This window comes from Empidonax traillii, unplaced genomic scaffold (assembly GCF_003031625.1).
Source record: "Empidonax traillii isolate 1590-97213 ecotype Southwest subspecies unplaced genomic scaffold, ASM303162v1 scaffold919:size245653, whole genome shotgun sequence".
NCBI classification, from domain to species: Eukaryota; Metazoa; Chordata; class Aves; order Passeriformes; family Tyrannidae; genus Empidonax; species Empidonax traillii.
This window is the reverse complement of record NW_020956112.1, coordinates 111,594-131,910: the sequence shown is the minus strand read 5'-3', so window position 1 is coordinate 131,910 and position 20,317 is coordinate 111,594. Positions and strand designations below refer to the sequence as shown.

At 42.5% G+C, this 20,317-nt stretch overlaps 1 protein-coding gene across 1 annotated transcript; it reads right to left on the bottom strand.

Moving 5' to 3' along the window:
• Positions 1-41: 41 nt before the first annotated feature.
• ATP6V1C2 (ATPase H+ transporting V1 subunit C2) lies at positions 42-17,746 on the bottom strand. The gene is made up of 12 exons (XM_027902910.1): positions 16,953-17,746; positions 15,310-15,377; positions 11,516-11,601; positions 7,253-7,347; positions 6,465-6,556; positions 4,724-4,822; positions 3,756-3,824; positions 2,796-2,888; positions 2,287-2,380; positions 1,879-1,976; positions 1,329-1,458; positions 42-558 (listed from the first exon to the last, which is right to left on the bottom strand). Exons 1-12 carry the CDS (start codon positions 17,079-17,081, stop codon positions 463-465), a joined length of 1,149 nt encoding a protein of 382 aa, XP_027758711.1. The 5' UTR covers positions 17,082-17,746; the 3' UTR covers positions 42-462.
• Between the last annotated feature and the right edge of the window lie 2,571 nt (positions 17,747-20,317).

Genomic DNA, 20,317 nt, shown 5'->3' with positions numbered 1-20,317 from the left:
CCTCAGCATTTTTGAGGATCTTTCCTCTTAAGCTTTTGGCATTTTTTGTTAAATTAAAAGAACTTTGGACTTTGCTCTGATGCTTTCTACTTTTTCTGTTAGTTTTGTTTTTGTTTTGTTTTGTTTTTTTTAGAAAAACAGGACTATATATACTTAGTAGACCCATTAGCCACCATACTTTTTAAATTGTTTTATTTCAAGTCCTGTAGATACTCCACCTTTGTAATTTACCAAAAAAAAAAAATAAATACTACCATAGTACCTCCCGCCTCTGAAATATTTTTTGTAAAACTAAGAATAAGGAATATTTATATCGAAGTCACTGTAAAAATTATTGGAAGTGGTAGGAAGATCATCCTGCTACAGCATCTGCATTTTAATTTGACTTTCAGCCGCTAAAGATTGTTTTACTATAACATTAAGGTCTTGAAAATTAATAGATGGAGCTTAAGCAATTTTTCTTTAACTGCAGTCAAGAAGACTGAGGTCAATCTTGAAATAGACATAAGGATAGTATTCTTGATTACTCAGTTGTAAGCCAGGGATGTCCATGCCAGGCTGGAAAAGGAAATAATATGACTTTAGTGGCAGTAAACAAACTGTTGCACAGTTCCAAGCTACAGGGGCTTGCTTTTGTGCCCCTCTCCCACATTCACCACCGAGAATCTGGTCTGTGCTTGTTTCAGGCTGTCTAACGTAACATTGAGAATTCGGGCTCCATTGTTATGAACTTGAAGCAATTTTGTGCACTTGAGCTCTAGAGCAACTCATCTCTTTGTCTTCCCTTCGTGTAGTGGGAATCATGGTTGCTGGTTTTAGGCTGTTTTGAACACCTGCTAGTTTATTTATTACTTTAGCCTAAAATGTTTGTGCACTCAAGATGTGGGGAAGGTGAAAGCAAGTACTGCTTGCTTAAGGCTTGGGTTATTTATGAATGACAGCCTTTTACAGGGGATAGAGGTGTCCCACTCCTAGTGTTTAGCTCCATATTCTTTTTTAATCTTGCTTGTTTTGATCTGAATGTTCATAAAGGACTTTAAGCCTTTTATGCAGAGAAACTGCCATAATTGAGCAGACCTATTATCTTCTGGGTAGCTGTAAACATCAGATGCTTCAACAGAAAATACAAGCAATCTCTGTGCATGTGCATCATAATCTGAGCCTGTTACCCTAATCCAGTCTGCAACCACCAGGGATTAGAGCTGCCCCCAGGGCTCCTAGCACTGCAAGATGTGAGGACATGCATGCTGTAGCCCCTGGACAGTAGAAGTTCATTTGGCTAAGGTGAGGCGAGCTACAGCATGTGTGCTTGCAGGTCAAATACGTACATCCATTATACTTGCTGCTGCAACTTCATCCAGGTGTTTGAAGACCACATTTAGGACGTCTCTCAGGCGTTTTACAGACTTCCTATTTGGCTGCAACAGCATTGCTTGGAAATTTACTGGGAGGCCATACCTTGAAACACATCAACATACATGATCATCTGCTGGGAAGGGACACAGCTCTCTGCTCCTGCCCTTCTCCCTCCTCAGCCTCCAGGCATGCCAGCTGATGGTATGTTGCAGAAACAATGCTGCCTTCTTACTGGAAAGCATTTTCTTTTTAAAGACAAAAGTCAACTGAATAGTGTCTTTCTGTTTTCTGCTTCCCTCTGCATGCCCCCAAAGAACTGTTTTTCATCAAATTTGTGTGTCACTTTTTTTGTGATGTGTATTGTCTCCCGTGAGCTCCTGGAATGAAGTGTGCAAGGGACACACCTTAATCAACACAAAACAAGGTGTGTAAGGGTTCCACCCACATAGGAACTGCACCAGGAACAGAACTGTACGTTTTGACTTTCACAGGAATCTCTGCCCGCACTCTGTGTTTACTCACCTCAGGACAGATTCAACAAAAACTCTCAAGGCTTTCACATGAATCCAAGCTACAAATGCTTCACTGAAGTTCACTTTCAGCCAGCGCAGTAATGGGCCCTATGAGAACAGACACAACAGTACTGTGATGCCCTCGCTGAGTGAAGCAGCCCCATAGCTAACACATCTCTAAGGTCATCATGGGCTGCTGGGACAGTTCCCAGGCACCTGGTAGTGACTCCCAGTTTATCAGAAACTCAGATGACTTTGGGCCAATCATGTTATTTATCCCATGCCTCAGTTTTATGGGCTAAATGGAGCTCACAGGAGACTGGTGGAACCATAAAGCCATTTCTGAGTCAGAGATGCTTAGGCACGCTAGCAGCAAAGGCTGCATTTATGCAGGCCATCAGCTTGAGGGGCTACTTACATACTGTTGTTTCTTATCAGAAGCTAATTTCATCAGCTCTTCCTTTTCACATTTCAGCTCCTTCTCATCATAATAAAATTCTCGAACTATGAACCTACAATTGAATGACATTTGCTTTCACAAGCTGTAGTCCAGGTGAAATGCACACTCATTTCTTTTGCCTCTGGAGAAGCAGGTACAGAAAGTTGCCAGCCATTTAACAAGTTAAAGTATGTGGAGGGTGGGAGTTTAAGTCACCCCCAGAAAGGCAGCTTCCTGCTGTCAGTAGCATGAGAGCAGGAAGGACAATTCCAGAATCTATAGTTGGGTGCTTTAGGAACAGGATCAGTAATTCTGCTGCCACAGCTCCTTCCCACCCTGCCTTGTCAGTGGCTTTCGGGCCAGCAGCAGCCCAAGCAGTCAAGAAGTCCTAAAACTCAGTGATGGATTCAGCATACTGCACACAGAATAAGCTTCACTTTGTCCTCATTATTCCTTACTAGCCTGCCCTGACTAGCATTGTTTCTTACCTATTCTCCCTGGCTTTAGCCTTGAAGTCATCCATCACTTTTCTAAATAGGGTCACGGTGAAGAGTCCTCCCTCCGCATCCTCAGCAATCATTCTGTGGGAGGGAAATCCAATGCTGTGATTTGTCATTGCAATCCCCTCATGCCTTTTTTACCTTCCTCACCTTCCTCTTTTGCAGTTCTCTTTATTTTCATTTATGATACTGAAAAACACCCTGCTTTTTGAGAACTGTTGTGACTAACAGAGAACAAAGACTTTACTAGCACTGGCTAAGCTATCTCCAATGTGAAACTCCTGAACCCCCTGGAGTACACACATTCCGCCTGCCTGATTTGTCTATGTTTCCTGGTAACGTCCCCCCAGCTTTCCATTCACTTATGTTTTTGAGACAGGCAGTAGCAAACAGCTTGCTTCCACTTCTTCCAGTTCAGGTAATAGCTAAATAGTCAGCTCTTGTGCTCTGGACTGAACCTCAGGGTCTGTGTAAGCTGAGCAGTGGAATATTTAAGGTGCAAGGATAAGTTAATATGGCATTTGCTAATGCAAGTGATAGTATGCTGAATTATTCTATTGTACAGCAGGAAGCAATTTAAATGCAAATTTATTGTTTGATCTTCTTACGAATTAGTTTCCATATAGTTCTATGTGATTGCATATGTTTGAATTATGCCTTGATTATTGTTGCATATTGTCTGTTTTACACAAAAAAGCAAAGGCACTGGTTGAAAGTAGAAAGAACTAGGTTTCTTGAAAAAGGAACAACAAGCTAATTGTAATAAAAATTAATTTTTTTTTTATCTGCACTTCCCTTCAATAGAGTAATTTCTGATTTCAACTGAAAATATGTTAATGTGAAGCCTATGCATTAGACAAGTGATTCCTTCCAGGATCCAGCCATTTGGCTGAAATATAGCAGGGATCTCTGAAACGAACAGGGAGTTTAATTTGGAACTTCACTTACTTGGTGGAGCGAGGCACTACCATATCTGAGAGGGATTCATAGGTCTTCTGCCACTGTGCATAGCTTGACCTTTGAGCAATACAAAACAAAGCACAGTAAATAAATACTATATATTGGAAAGCAAATGTGTATTGGAAAGCAAATGTGTTGATATATGTAGTTAATTAAGCTAATGGCTTAGGGTAGAAGGATTGGAGTTCTTCATTGGAGCTAATGACTTAGGGTAGAAGGGTTGGGGTCCTGGAGGAGCCCTACCATGGGTAGGTGTGGTGCATCTGCTGTGTGCAACCCCAGAGCTGATCCAATGCTAGACTGTAATCATGGTGAGTGCCAGCACTGGAAGGAAGGGATCTGGGGGATGGTAAGAGTTTGCAAAGCAAGAAGAGTGTTTTTAGGGGGAATCTGAAAGAATGTGCAGATAATAAACTCAAGAAACTTAGATCTCAGACAGCTTTTTGTAACCTGTGATACAGAAAAGTTATGGTGCCTTCTGTGTGTTGGGACAGAGCTATATGGAGAGGAAAACTTTTGTGTAGGCTTCTGAGGAGGACACTTGTATAACTTTCACAACTGATGGCAGTGGCAGTCATCCTGCATGTAGGCACTTACAGATGCAGTGTATGGCCAGAGATTGTGAGCTGGACAGGTTATGGCTGTGCTCCAGTAAGAGTCTGTTTTTCTTTTAGCTCATACTATTCAGGAGGTTGATTGAGAACACACTCGTAATCATTAAAAACCCACATCCCGTTTCTGTCCTGCTACAGTGCTGGAACAGTCTTTGCCTCCTTCTTTTGTGCCAGCACCACTCTTGGCAGAAACTGTTCTTTCTTCTTTGCTAACAGTTCCACTCATGTCCCAGCCACAGCGCTGATGAGCTGGCCCAACCTGACCCAGCATTGCCTGGATCCAGTGCTTAGGCCTGAAACTCAACGCCACATCGAGCATCTGTGCACACACTATTGCCTTACTTTGGCACCACGACGAGCAGCGTGATAAGATACTCAGAATCCAGAACAAAGTCTTCTTTATGCACTATGTCTGCCAGGGTCCGGGTCAGCAGATTTCCCCTACGGTAAAGAAGACAAAGTAAAAATAACACTAGCAGGAACTCAGCAGCAGCACACTGGAGGTATTGTGCTGTGGGTGGAGTTGCTAATAGTGTATACTGGGGTAGAAGAGGGCCAAGAAGAAGGTGGCTAAAGGACACAGCTACACTTCTGAAATTGCCATGTCGTTATTTTTACTGCAACCAAGAAGAATCAAAAAACAACTAATACTAGTGACAGAATATTGCTGACTAGCATGAGGCTAGTTTATGCCCTTTGTGTGAAACTACACCATTCTGCTGCTTTTGTTTCTACAGTTAGGAGTGTGGATGCTCAGGAAGAGCACATCTGCTTCCAGTCATTGCCACTTCCTGAGGGAGACACCTGCTTTCTCAGGAAGCCCATTGAACTGCTTGTGTGGCCTGGCTTCGGGCAGAGCAAGCCACATCAGTACAGACCTAAGCCATCAAAGCAACACTGGCATACCTGGACTGCTGTGGATAGGCACACAGATACCTCCTGCTGAAGGGCAGTGAGAGCAGCAGTCTCATGCACGGGTGGGACCTGCAGGAGGTCTCTGCAGACTAAGCCCACTTGATCATATTAATTCCTAGGAGATGTAGATGGCCGGCGCTAACCGGACATGGCTGGAAGGCATCAGGTGTGTATGACAAGAGAGGAACTGCCCTCCCTGTCACTGGGCAAAAATGAAAAGGACCTAAACCAGTAGTTTCTAAATATTAATTAACTGGCCAGTAACTTATTAGGTGTTTGTTCAACCCAAGCTCTCTGGCACTAATAGACATCAGAGTTGTCAGCATATAAAGGTGAACAAAATGGTGAGAGGAAGACGGGCCTTGACCACAAGGTCTCTGTTCTTCCCCCTCATCAACTGGCTGGAGGCCTGGCCAGCAGGATGCCAGCCTGGCTGGCTGCAGGGTCAGGAGGTCAAGGACCTGTGTCCTGTGCCCAAATCCTTAGTATGACACAGTGGCACATAGGAGCATGTGCTGGGTGAGGGCTTGCAAAGCATCATCTAACTTGCTTTGAATTTACTACTTACTGGATTTTACCATTCTCCCCAATGATATCCTAGAAAAAAAACCAGGTATCCGCACTGACAGAGGTAAAGACCACAAGCAGATGAAGACAGGAGAGAGAACATTTGGGAAGCCCAAAAAATGCATTACCTGAACCAACAGAATGAAACAAAGAAAAGAAAAATATAAGTGGGGTGCTGGTGAGGTGCAGGAACAAGACAGAGCTGTTTCCTATGGGAGCCTCTGCAAATCCTGTTCAGCACACAGGACACAGCTCTGTCTGGCAAAAGAATACACCAGCTGACACCACTCATCTAACTTCTGACTCCCTGAAGTCCCATCAGAACAATACAGTGCATTTGGTTTTGACTCTTTCCAAGACTGCCTGCTCACACTGCCAATAAAACCCCATTAGGATTGACACTGTCCCTGAGCTGATTTTGAGACATGCTGATTACACCAGCTTTCCTATCACTGACTTTTGCTGTGTCTGTAGCTACTCAGCATGCCCCAAAGCCAGAAAAGTTTTCCCACCAGAACATGTGGTCCTCTGCACAGTAATAGGCGTGGGCTCACACTGCCCTCAGTTCAGCCATGCAGCATCCCCAATGCAAAATACCTACATGGTTTTTTTCTCCAGGCTTTGCAAATTTCCTTTAATGTTGTTGTATGCAGCTGATCGGGTCTTTAGGTCTGTTTCTATTTGAGTCACTTGCTAAAACAAAGTAAAAAAAGTGAGTCAACACAGTGCTAGAGGCCTCTTTCTCACCTCCATCCCACTACCACTGCACCTTAATGCAAGCACACAGCTGTCAGCCCCCTAAAACCACTTGGATTGTGGCCAAGAGGGAACCACTGTCAGACCTCCCCCGTGGCAAAGGCCTCTGCAGAAAGCAGGATTCAGTCAGCTGTTGCTGTTAGAGTGCCAAAGCTGTACCTAAGGGGCAAGTTCATGGTTTCATTTGTTACCTACACTGAACAACACATCACACCTTTCTAAATGAGCTGACAGTGTAAATAATTCATCCAGCCTGCAGGCATTTGATTTAATGTCAGACCAGCAATTTCACAAAAAAAACCTCCAAGATGGAGAATAATACAATAGTATATGAAAAAATAAAATATTACAATGAAGGGAATTAAAGCGCAGAAAACACATCAATGTACTCTAGTAAATCTGACTAAGTGCCACACACTTACAGATTGGTTAGGTTTCAATGTATGTATCATTATAATTGCACTAGAAATTGCAATAATGTAAACTGCTTCAGTATTAAGTGTGTGCTTCTGAGCTTGTTCCTGGCCAAGCCAAAGGCAAAGCTCCCACTGACTGCCATGAGAAGAGGGAACACAACCTGCCAAAAGACATGCTTCCCCATGATGACATCTTAAAATTTGGATTGCAATTTACCTTTGCTAATGCTTCTGATATATCCTTCAGCGGCTGCTTTATGGGATATTTGGCCATGTCCCACTCAAACCGTGTCAAGTAGCTAATTAGGTCAACTGAAAATGCAAAGAGATGCATGAAAGCAGATAGGGTATCAGACAGCCAAAGTTTGGGTGGTAGTTCCCAGCTTTACCTTAGGCATAACTTTGATTATCTTTAGAGGCAGGAGTGAACCAGAAGCCTACCTCTCAATTCTTATAGAGATTTGATCTAGATCAAATCTGCACAGATCATATGCCCAATCTAATCATCTTTCTAAACATGCCAAAACTTAGAAGTTGAACCAGAAATCTTTACTGCCTTATACCTAGCAGTATAGAAAAATTGTAACATTATCTGCATCATCAGGACACACAGTGGTACAGCCATTCTTCTTCACAGTATAAACAGTTATGTGTAATCTCAGTCTTGATTTCTGCAGTATGTCTGAATTTAATCCCAGCAAGAGCTATCAGAAAAATACTTCATGCCCAGGACAAGCAGTAATAGTGAGGGTGGCTGAGAGCTTTATCAAAGGTATTAAGAGCATAGCAGATTCATTTTTCTGTGATTCATTCAAGTGCTCACTAGAAATCAAACAAATTCAGGTGTGATGATGAATTCCTCCCTGATTTTGTGCACAGAAGTTCCCATCTCACACAAAACTATAGGGTATTTATATAAATGTCCAGTCACAGCACCCTACAACAGAAATTCACAGCAAAGCTCTGTGCATGCAACCCCCACAACAAGGCACCCTCGGACCATGGGGAGCCATGGCTTCTTCCCAGAATCAAGGGGAGATGACACATACAACATCCAGCTCCTAGAACAGGGTCGTCCTGTTCCACTATTTGAAGATCAAGACTCCTTGATATTAGAAAACAGTAAGGCTTAGTACATTATGGTACCAAATAAGGAATTCTCCTCCAGCAGCTCATGAAATCAAACAGCTCTTTGCCTGAGTCCTGAGAACCCTTTGGATGCTGAACACAGCACTACAGTGTTCCCGCACAACTTTATAGGATGAGGTAAAGTCATGCATCCTGCCACAACAAGCAGAGGGGCTGGAATTGCCTCCTAAAGGTTAAGAAGGTGAGAGGAAGGCAGCAGACATCTAGACAAAGAGGCCAGAGGCACTGACACCTGAAGGGTGGGCTTCCTTCCAGACCAGGAGGGTAAATAGGGAGAATATCTGGGAAGCTGCACTGAAGCAGTAGGGAGTAAAACAAGCTCAAGATGCCAAGTAAAAGGACATGCATGCTGAGGCCCTTAAGTGCTCTTTGCTGCCTTGTCCAGGGAGTGAATTCAGCCCCACAGTGAGGTTTAAGCACAATTTCTTGTGGGCTGGACTCTGAGGGTAAGGGGAAAACTTTATGAACCAAGATGCACAGGAAGCAATGTGGAAAATTGTGTAATTTCCATATTACCAGGCTGAGGGTACTACCCTATTTTGTGTGATATCAAATACCCTTGTCAGGAGAGCACTATCCTTTCCATGGGCTTCTCTCACCCCACAACAGAGTCAGTTTACCCTATTAGATTTCTGAAGCATGGAAAGTCTTATGCTAGGAGGGAATAGGCTTCTTAGCAAGGGGTAAACTGCCTAGAAGGCAGAGAGCACTGGCACAGGGGTGTTCTCCCCCTCTTTCTAAAACCACATCTGTGTCAATGTCCCCCACATCCAATCAGCAGGAGCACAAGACAAAGATCCAGTGCTTCCTGCTAATGTCTAATCGGGAATGAGCAAATTCTCCTGCACACAGAGGGTGCAGAAAAGGTGCAAAACTGCAGAAGGCAAGGAGAGCTATGGCACAGCTCTTGTGTGCACAGTTCTTCAGCAGTGCTTGCTCATGGTCTCTGTGGGAAAGGCAGAGAGGTCAAATATACTTCAGTAACAAAGTTCACAGAGCATTTCCAATAGGGGGTACACAGCACAAGGATTTCACTCTGCTGCCTTTCTTCTAACCTTGCATGCTTAGGCCTTGCTAAATTCAGTGGGGATGAAACCTGCAAAGAACACGGAATTACCGGGCTGTGCAGAGGAACAGTGTATTCACAGGCTCTATAAAGACAGACACTGGCCTATTTATAGCTGATGAGATATAAAAGTTCCACAAAGAACTTCACATGCCCTTTCTATCCTCACATTCCTTAATTCTCAGCAGAATCCGGATGTTGGACAGTTAAACACAGCATGAGTTCTCAGCCCAGTTTTTCAAGTTCACTCCTGAGCAGTGCTCTGGCACTGGTGCAGGTTAGTTAAGAAGTTTGATCTTGGGGATGGCACAAACTACTGTGAACTACACTAGCAGAGCTGAGCTTAGATTGCCAAGCAGTCCTAGAATCCTGTTGCTCATGGAACGGCATCCCTCATTTATGGGACCTGTCAAGTCTATTCTGGAAGACTTCACATAGCTGCCCACCCAGGAGAGATGATTCCTACCAGCTCACAGCTGTCCAGGAACTAGACAGCCTGAATCTCATAATCTAATTTACACACTCAGCTCTAAGACGCAATGTTAAACACTTTCCCTTTAAAACACTTAATTCTTCAAAACTGTTATGCTTCCCACTTTGCTTTGTTTTGTGTTCACTATAAAGCACGGAGTTATTCCACCACTTATCAAATTTTAAAATTATTTTGGATTTAACATTACCATAAATGGAAGAGAATTTGGTATGAATCTCTGAAGAAAAGCTTTAATTACATTTTTTATTCTGTCATAAGCAAGAAAGTTTGCTTATGCTGTTACAATATATTAATTTTTTTTTATTACCCAAATATATATTTTTCTCTATAAGAGAGAAATTTCCATATGGCTGCTTTCAACTGCTGCCCACTGGAAAACTCCGTGTTTGTATGCTCACATAACTAAAAGTGCTGTATTTTTTTGTACTTTGCATTTTTCTTCATACTTATCTAACAAAAAATTTAGACACGCAGCCACCATCTAACTGCTATCAGAATTATATACAACTGAGCTAAAATCAGTGTAACTTAAAACAAAGTTTGAGTTGGGATGATGTAATAGTCTGAAACAGGATCATGTAGCAAGAAATCGGGTCTTATGATTTTGTTTCTAATTTCACAACCTTAAGGAAGTCCTTGAGTTCACAAACTCAAGGAAGTCCAAAAGGACTTTAGAGTCCTTTTGCTAATCAAAAAGGTAAGGACTTGGTGCAGCAACGTTGCTGCTGCTTATGAAGACTGACACTGGAAGGTATATAGGGGAATCCTCATATACTAAAGCTGACTTCATTTTTCAGATGCAGTGAATAATCTTGGAAAGGTCCATGTCCTAATTTAATATGATTTGTTTGGATGACCAAACCCAGACAGAGGAGAGAAATTAGTAATACACAAGTAATTGTCATAGCCTTCTAATACCACACATGAAGAGCTGATAGGAAAACAAAATGGTGTAAAAAGGGGAAACAAAGGAAATGAATGAAACCTGTTGTTTCTCAAGTCATAGGGATATCGTGATCAAGCTACGAGGTTGTTACTTGAGAAATCCATCGTAACCTGATCACTGTATCTCTACAACCAGACCAAGACTTGTGTCTAGCACTAATACACACAAATGCATGCATGTAACAACACCACAATCATCAGTCAACATACTTTTGAGACATTTCATTTTATCCTTTAGCCCTGAAACACAGTAAGTGGGATTATTGTATTTCTTAAACAGCTGCACTCATCACACATGAGTTTTATGTCATACACGGACATTTCTAAAAGAACTTCTTCCCCATCCTTTATCCATACAGGTCTGAAGTACAACACTGCAGACAGTCAAAGGGTGATGGAGTGTGCACTTTTAAGTTTATTCAAAACCATAATTCTATAAGTTTGTAATTAGCATGTGTAACACATCCAATTTTGTTTTACTTTTATAGGATAGCTGGAGAATGCAAATCAGTATCAGATCACTGACAGCTGTCACACAGCCATACAGAATGAGATTTAGATGCCTGTAAGAGATCAAGCCCAGGCAGGGCACAGAAATGTGCTAGGTCATATTAGGAGTGAAGGAGGATGTCTCCTGCTTTCTTCCTTACTCCAAAGTTAGCTTCTGCTAACTTTGAGAATAATGGGAGCAGGCTAGACATGTTCGTATAAAATGTGGCTGTGGCTGTCCTTTCTGAAGTGTGAGAGTTTCAATTCCACATATTCATATTCTAAAGCAAACAAAGGCAGCATCAATGCATTAAAACCCCCACATTCCCAGCACCTACCTCCATTGGCCAGAAGATTTTCTTGAACTTTATCTTTTGAGTCCTCCATAACTTCTCCTATGTACTGGGCTATTTTCTTTATTATGCTTAGGTGTAACAAGAAAACTGTGTTAGTGAAGAAACAAAATTGTTATAAAACAGTTATCACAATGATCTAATAAACACAGAGACGCCCAAACAAAACACCTGAAGCAAAGTAGGTTAATTTGCAATTCAAATGATGATAAGCAATCTATTACATATTGCAGAACTAAATTTCTTATCTCTTAAATACATTGATCTCTGCAAAAACACAGGTAATGTCATTTATCCAGTGCTCTAAACTGATCAAGATTGCTTCTTCCGTACAGTCATTATGCTCATAGCAAAAACCAGAGGGCAAGAAACCTATGTTTAAAACCCCAAAGGTGATGAAGGAACAGAAGGCTACATACAGACAACATTGACTGAAAATTTGTTCCATAGGATGCTAAAGAAACTCTTAAGGCTTGCTGAGAGAACCCGTGCCATTCTTCTGTTACCCTGGACAGGTGCATTCAGAGTTCCTGTAGGAAAAATTTTCACCACTGTGCTCCAGTTTATGCCTCTCTCCCAGAGCTGCTGCAGTTTTTCAGTATCTACATGCAGCCCCTCAGGGACCTGATACCAGCTGAGGGTTGCTGGAGTACAGCACATGTTGCCCACACTCTGGCTGGGGGGGGGCGGGTTGAGGGATCCAGAGAGCAGTTCCCTGTCACCTGTGGCCTTGACAAGCATTTCTGAAAGTTTCAGCTGGTAGATACAGCTGGTTTTTGTCTCCTTCATGATGACCAGGGAGCTCAAAGAACTTGAAACGAGACAGCAGTTGGTAAGACCAATATAGCAGGAGGCTGAAGATCTTACAGAGAAAGCAGACCATGGAGAAGTGTATAAACCAGGAGCTTTTCTAAAGTTGCTTTCATTACTGTTTCACTGAGTGTAGCTGGCAGCTAACCTGGCAGGTGGGAGACAGTTAGCTCTGGCCTCTGTCCGTAGGTATAGATGGTGGGACAGATGTGTGTTCTCATGCACCTGTCTCATCTCACCAGTCCCAGCTGGCTTGGGCTGACAGTCCCAAGGCAAGGCTTGGCTCCCTTCCTGCCCAAACATCCCGTGGTCCCTGCAGCAGGACACAGATGCAGTGTATGTAATACATGGGGCCAGAAAAATATTCTCCAGTCCTGCCTTAGTCTCTGTGCCTTGCCTTGCATCCTGGGATGTGCAAGTGGGATTCACTCCTCCAGAACATTTCTCATGCAAAGTCATAACACACCCTGCACACCACTGATGTCTGAGGCAAATGAGAGGAATCAGACTCCTGGTGGAGCCCCACTGACTATACTGACATCCAACAGTGAGCAGCTTTCAGAGCCAACACTTAAACCTTTGCCTTTAGATAAGAGGTTTTCTCCTACCTTGAGAAAATATCATCCTCAAATGATGCTTTATAAAAGCAGAGGGTTTCATCTAAAAACTGCCTCAAGAAGTAGTAGTAAAAACCCATAAAGATAAAAACTCCATTTAACCTATTATTACATCTTGAAAGACTCTCACATTTTGCTTCTGCAAGTGCTGCAATATCATTACCTTCAAAAAAAAAAAAAAAAGAGTCTAACAGTCTTTAAGTGATACTGAAAATTAAAAGCTGCTAGCAGAAGTCCTGCAATCTGAGGCCGCTGCCAAATGCTCTGCTGACTGAGAACAGGGAGAACCCCCAGCTCAGAGTGAGCCAGGGGACTAACAATATGAGAGAGCTCCATGCTACCACAGGGTGACATGGAAAAACACTCTTCCTCCCTGAGTAAATAAATAATAAAAGTATGTGGAAACAATAGCTCCTGCAAGCTCTTGCCCCTTCTCTGCTGTCCTGGCAGGAGGCAGCGCTGACAGGTTTGCACTGCCTGGCTTTACTGGCAGCTGTGTTTATCCAGCAACAGTTCAGCAGGCAGCTCTTTCAGACGAGCAGGAACATAACTGCTCAGGTCATCTGAACAGGCTTGTAACCCTCTGGATGCCATTTACTTCAATCAAGTGCGAGTGCTTGGCATTTTAACCCTTGAGTCACAATTCAGACACAAAACCTTAGGCATTTATTTAATGCAAAATGCTTTTGTATGTCGTTGTGGGATTCAATCTGCTAACACATTTGATTTTTCTCTTGTGTTGATGAATCTGTGTTGATTATTATGTTACTATTCTAACGCATTTTTCTTATTTTTCAATGCACCTCTCTTATTTTTAAATGTTGTTGATCCTTCTTGGTTACCTATATGGATAGGCAAATGGGACAAACAGGGAGAGTCCTTGCCTCAGCAGATTACAGTGGAAGGGCCTCACTGTTGCTTGCCTATCTGCTACCCTGACTAGAGAGACATCTTCCATTAGAACAGTTAGCAGGTATTGGCACTGTCTCTCCCCAAACTTGCCCCTATTCGCATTTTCTTCTCTACAGTATGAACCAGAGGCCTGAACATGTTTACAAAGAATATGGGGCAGTATTTTCAGCAGAGTCACTATGAAGACGGTTTTCTTGATTAATTAAGTTGCTCTGTCCTGCTAAAAACCCTGAAGAAGCAATATGGTTTAGTTTAGGTAGTCCTGTGAGGAGCAGGGTATTGGACTCTATGATCCTTATGGGTCCCTTCCAATGCAAGATACGAATCATATTCTATGATTCTAGAAACATCAATGTTGTGTGCAATCCAGAGTGATCAAATGCAATCATCCTAATACAGACTTCACTTAGCACCAACAAAATTAAAAGAAAAAAAAAAGGATATGGAGAAATGTATTCTAGCAGACCTACTTTCACCCAAACTGCCTAGCCTAGATGCCAACAGTTTATGTCAGGGCTTCTGTATGTGTATGCAGTTGCCTGACAAAAACCTATGAAAGGACTGAGCATATTTAGATACGCAAATCCTTTTCAGTCTGGACCAGGAGAAAAAATGCTAAAAGCCCCAGACCTAACACCTCACCAAAGCTATATGTGTTCATAGTTGCATGCTTCCAAAGCAAAAAAATAGAACAAACCAGAAAAACTCAGCAGCTTGTACTTTCATTGCCTCAAACTCAATTTTGTGCCATGAAGCATTTTACAACCTGGCACTTTGTCAGCTTGCTATACTATATCATTCTTTGTACATCCAGGTCAGTTTGGTCCAAAAGGCAAACTTGGCAATGGTCAGCAAATCATGGTCAGATCATGCGAGTCTTTGCTTGAGTAGGTTTTATACAATGTGACTCAATATTCTGGTTTTCAAGGAGTTTAAAAGCCTGAGAGGGAGAGGTTTGGACTTTATTCAAAATAACTTCATCTTTAGAACTCCTATATCTGTTTGCAAAGGGACAGAAGGCTCTACAGAAATAATCTGTGAAAATAAGATCAGAAAGGGCTTCATATTCTCTAAAAGCTGTTTTATTAAGTTTCCAGATGGGGGAGGAAGAATGTTCTTAAAAAACCAACCAACTAAACAAACAAAAAACCCCCCATTCTAAGCAGTTTCCTTTTGAGAAACAGCTTTCCTAGCACTGCCACTCAAATGGCTGTGCAGAGAAAACTATCACAGACTCAATTCAGCTAAATTTTAAGGAATGATCCTTTCTTTGTGATGACTCTATGACAATCAACACAAGGGTTAAACAAAGCCTATCCACTTTAGTCCAGCTGTAGTCCAGGCTGAACTGAGTCAGACTGAGGTGAACACAAGGACATACCGTCCCATAAAAACAATGTCTGTTTCTCATTTGTAGGTAGTAAATAAGATCTATTTTACCTTTCAGCAAAGCTATCAAGTTTTCCCAACTCATCTGACAGACCAACAAGAGCATCCAGTGTCCCCACCTGTGCAAAAGATGAGAATTAGGTGAAAGATGCACAACTCTAAATCTTCTGTTGGCAGAGCCTTAAGGAGACTGACTTGTGCTTAACACTTGTGAATTCAATAGTTTGGCTGAACTTTATTTACTTTGTGGAAAATAGTAGCAATTCCTCTACCCAAGACCTAGGGCATAAAAAGCCTTTTCCAATAAAGGAAAAAAGTATGTGTAGTCTCAAGATCACACGTCCCTGCCTTCCTGTTTTGATTTAATCCTGTATCACTGAGCTGCATAGTATTTAACCTGATAAAACAAAGACTAGAAACGCACAAAAAAAAAATACACACATACAAACAAGTCAGAGGTACTGAGAGAACCAAGAGAAGCAGCACTTAGAGGGTCTCTGAGTTCTTTGCTATTAACAAAGATTAAGTCTCTCACAAAGCCACTTATGACCAACATCTGCTTTTTGTATGACTCTGTCACAGTCACCACCGCATATTTATGGTATTGTAGTATACTGGTAAACCTTTTCTTCTTATGTTGCCAGCTCAACATTATGAAGGGTCAAGCTGAGGGAGAAGAAACAAATTTTATATAGAACAAATAGCAGAATGTGAATGGGGGTCTTCAGATACTCCAAATGCTTTAGTTCCTTTAGCATAACCAGACTCACACCACTACCAGTTGGGTAAGGTCCATAGATGGTAAAATAAGGTCCATAGATGGTAAAAATAATATCAATCTCAGGTGCACACTCAAAAAGCAACATTACCAGTCTGAAACATTCATGTGACAATGCAGTAGGTTTTACTTGAGAACAGGCCATGCTCCCATGTTACTTGCATCCTTATGTACTTGAAAGAGCTCAAGTTGTAACCGTTAACAATCTTTTTGGTTTAAAGGCAGATCCTGGGTGCACTAAGTGTAGCATTGTTAAGTGATGGGTTATGACAATTCCCCAAGGAATTGAGTTCTACATCTGCGGTAGCTCTATTGACTTTAACGCAGCAGATCTTGATTTCCTCTTAGCCACCATACAGAAACAGAATTAAATGTGCAGGTCTCTAAAATAATTTTTAAAATCATGGATGAATACTCTTGGAATTTATATGATATTATGAAACTGGATAATGCAACTGAATAAACACACACATCAATTTCCCAAGGAGTAGTGTGCATTGTAGCACTGTTTTCTCTGTCAGCAGTCTTACTGTCGTGGTTCTAGCTACTTCCTTTGCATTAGCAATCCATCATGTAAACTGCTGTATGTCTTTCATGACTAGGAGGAAATTGTACACAGAATGCAAGAGATTAGTTATTTAACTTAATCATTTTTACTTCTGATACATGTACCCTTCCAATGTGAAGGTCACTTTCGAACACAATGACTTATTTCTCTCTGATCAATTTTCAGTTGACTGAACACAACTCATCTCCCAACTACAATCATCTTCTACTCTCTGCATATTGTCTCAAAAGATAAATTCCCCATTTATCCCAAAGGATAAATCCCACAGTTATCCCAGAAGTCCTAGTCCCAATACAGCCCTAGCTAGTGCTGCTGTACTGCCCATACACAAACCCCTTCCTCACTTACCTTTAAGTCTGGAATATGGAATTTGCTGTTGCTGGACAGGTTGGATTTAGATGTCACCGTGTTCATTCTCTCCCATGCCTGTAGATTTGTTTTGTCTCCTGGAGCAGAAATTAGCCAGAACTCCGACATTATCTAGTATTTTCCCTTCACTCCTCGTCACTGTAGAAACTCAAAGCAGCTAAGCACTTAATAAAGAACTGCACAAAGAGTGCTCTTCCCTAAAAACAAAAAGAGTTAGAACAGATTTTTTTTTTTTTTTCAGAAACACCAGCAGAGTGAGTCAGTCCTATGTCTCAGGCTGAAATGGAACATGACCTTCCCCAGAATGTCACGGAAAGAGTGTGGCTGTTCTTTCCTTCTCAGGGTTCATCCATCCAGTTTCTGAATGAAGAAATGAATCTTCCTCCTCCCCTTTTCCCTCCCAGCCTGTTCCATTTGCCTTGTGCTGTATGTCCAGTCACCATTGGGCAGTCTGGGGACTTCACCAAACCACCCAAATATAATAAAACATTCCTGCTTGATAAATATTCATTCTCAAATTGTTGGACACTTGTAGGGAAAACTGAAAGCAAGATCTCTGCTGAACATAAAGGCTGCAAAATATGTCACTGGCAAAGAATGGAATATTGCTTTCCCCTGTTTTTTCTTCCCAGCCTGGATAGGAAGGAGCTGGAGGAAGGCAGGTCCTGGAGTTCGGAGACGGTATCGTCACACCACCACAGACAGGGCAGTCGCGAGAATCCGGAGGGGGGACAGCTACTGCGGCGTGAAGCGAACAGATGAGGGCAGGAGAGCGAGAAGCGGGCACCGCAGCGCAACTCCCCGTCCCTCCTGAGGGTCCCCCCGGGGCACCCCCGACTCACGCCCAGCTCTCCGGTGCACGGGACGGGGCAGGTGTGGCACTGGCCCCTCGGCACCGAGCGCTGCCAGCGCAGACGTGGGGGATGTGGGGGATGCCGGGTCTCTTCCCCCCGCCTCACCTGCCCGCGCTGCTCCCTGTGCTCGCCGCTCCCGGCCCGGCGGCTACCGGCGGCTCCCGGCGGCTCCCGGCGGGGCGGGCGCGGACACGCTCGGAGGCGGCCGGGGCAGGGTCGGGGCGGAGCGGAGCGGCCGCCGGAGCCGCGGGTGAGTGCGGCGAGGTGAGGGCTCCCTCTCGGACCACGGTGGGCTGCTCTGCTTGGTGCGCCGTCACAGCTCTGACTCCGGCAATTTTGCATCTTTGCATCTTTTTGCTGTCTTTTAAAGTGGCACAAATAACGCAGAGGCCATTAGTTTTGTGTTGAACACTGACTGCCTCTAGCAAGCCTGAAGGTCTTGGAATAACTAAACAAACTTCTAAGAAACTCGTTTCTGGGACTTTCCTGGGCGCTTTATTTAATAAGTAAGTGGTGCAGGAGCCTGCAAGGTAGTGATGCTATCGCTCCTGGTGATGCTTCTTCCTTGGGATACAGCTGTGGCTGTTAGTCCTTACCAAGTCCTGAGCCTGTGTTATGCTGCCTTAAGCTTGGTTAAGACATTTGGGAGTGTTTCATAGGTTGTGTGAAGGAATGTTCCTGAGAGCCATCTAATACAGGCATGTTCTGAAGGAAACGAGTGCCTCTGAAGAGCATCTCTGCAAGTGAGAGTCTAAGCCCCTCACAGGCAGTTATCCAGTTCTCATCTTCCAATTGAGCGGTCTAATCCCTATGCAGTCGTATAGCACTTCTCTCCTATTACTGAGGGCTTATTTTCTTCAAAAGACAGTGCAAAAAGACATGTTTCTGTGTACCAAATGTAAATGAAGCCCCACAAAAAATTAAATGGAAAGACGCTCCTGGTTTCCCATGTGACCTGTTCTAAACAGAGAGGGTTTGAGATGCTGGGGACAGGCAGGTCTGGTCATGTACAGAAGAACTCTTGATACTTTCGAGAACTCAGATGAAGACATCTGATGATTTTAAGTATCTTCAGCACTCGGTAGAAGCATCTGATGCAAGGCATCATGTAAGTTATGCTTTAGGTAGCTAATATGCAGGTCAAGCTCTTAGGCTCTAAATTTATAGACTCTTCAGATTAGCCAGCAATTCATCTTCCTTTGCTTCTCTTTAACATTTTTAGTGATATATAAAAAAGCAATACATGTGTGGAGGAGAAGAGTCTCTACTCCAGAAAAAGACATTGAGATTTGTAACTGAAATAACCACTCTGTGTAGGCTTTTTTTGTTTATTCTTTTTCCTTTCTAGGTTAATTAAACATTCGCATAACTGCTATGATTCTAACTCTTTTCAATCATAGTCCCCTAGGGCACAACAAAGGGCTTTCCAGAAAGCCAAAAAGTTCTAAAAAATGAACATATGGATGTGTGAGATGGTACTCATAGAAATAGTGATTATTGTCTAATTTTCCTTTTTTGTTTTTTCTTTAAACTATACATTTTAATAATGAAAACAGAATTAACTGATGTTCAAGGATGTGCATCATATATATCTACCCACAGACTAGTAGTCTGAAATGTAGAGTAAACCTCATCACCTGGGTAAGGCAGTTCTTTCCCACCTCAAACCAGTTTTCACTGGATTCTTGCTGCAGTCTCAAGCTGTGGAAATGCTTCACGTGATTAATTTTAGAAATGTTACATTCTCATAAGCTTCTTTAAGTTAGAATTGTATAAGTTGACGCTAGTGTGAATAGAACAGAAATGTTTCTTGATGCAGTGGCACTAGATTTTGGGGATGCTTCTGTATGCATTGATGTTATGACAAAGTAAAATCCAAGCTCAAGGATTGTTGGATTTCTGGATTCTAAAATATATGCTATTTCCTTTCTAAATGTTTTTATAGCAGCAATGCAACTTTTCTTATTTTTCCATGTGGAAACATTTGCTTCATTACTATTATTAAAGTGAAAATATTATGCTACTTAATTTATTGTTTTCATAGTAAATGATCAATCAGGCACGATGTTAATGCCTAAACAGTGTCCTGCTGAATGTCTTCTATTATCATATTTTCTGGTTTTATTGCAACTTTTTATTTTTTATCCCATTACATATTTTTCAGGCTGGATGAAACAGCAGTGGAGGTGGAAGGGGAGAAGCAGGCAGCACCACATGCTGTGGGACAAGGAGAGTGTGCTGCAGTCTGGTGGTAACACAGCTCTGACAGCTCATGTCTCCTCAGCCATTTCCCTGGCTGGCCCTGCATATGGTGCCATGTGATCTCAGAGCTGTCTAATTCCCTCATGATCATCACGTGGCTTTCTGTTCCCTTTGATCCATCAAGGCAATTAACTTTTCTGTGACTCTGCCTCTCTCTGTATTTATGAGTACTTTTTCAGATTTCACACTAAGGAGCAAAATTCTCCCTCAAAACAGTCATTAGCATTA

Bases quoted from the DNA above. Each gene is read 5' to 3' on its own strand.
- ATP6V1C2 (XM_027902910.1), bottom strand. From the start codon at position 17,081: ATGTCGGAGTTCTGGCTAATTTCTGCTCCAGGAGACAAAACAAATCTA. The intron at 11,602-15,309 runs GTAAAATAGATC...GTTACACCTAAG, and splicing joins CTTGATAGCTTTGCTGAAAG to CATAATAAAGAAAATAGCCC. The intron at 2,381-2,795 runs GTAAGAAACAAT...ATTCAATTGTAG, and splicing joins GCTAAAGCCAGGGAGAATAG to GTTCATAGTTCGAGAATTTT.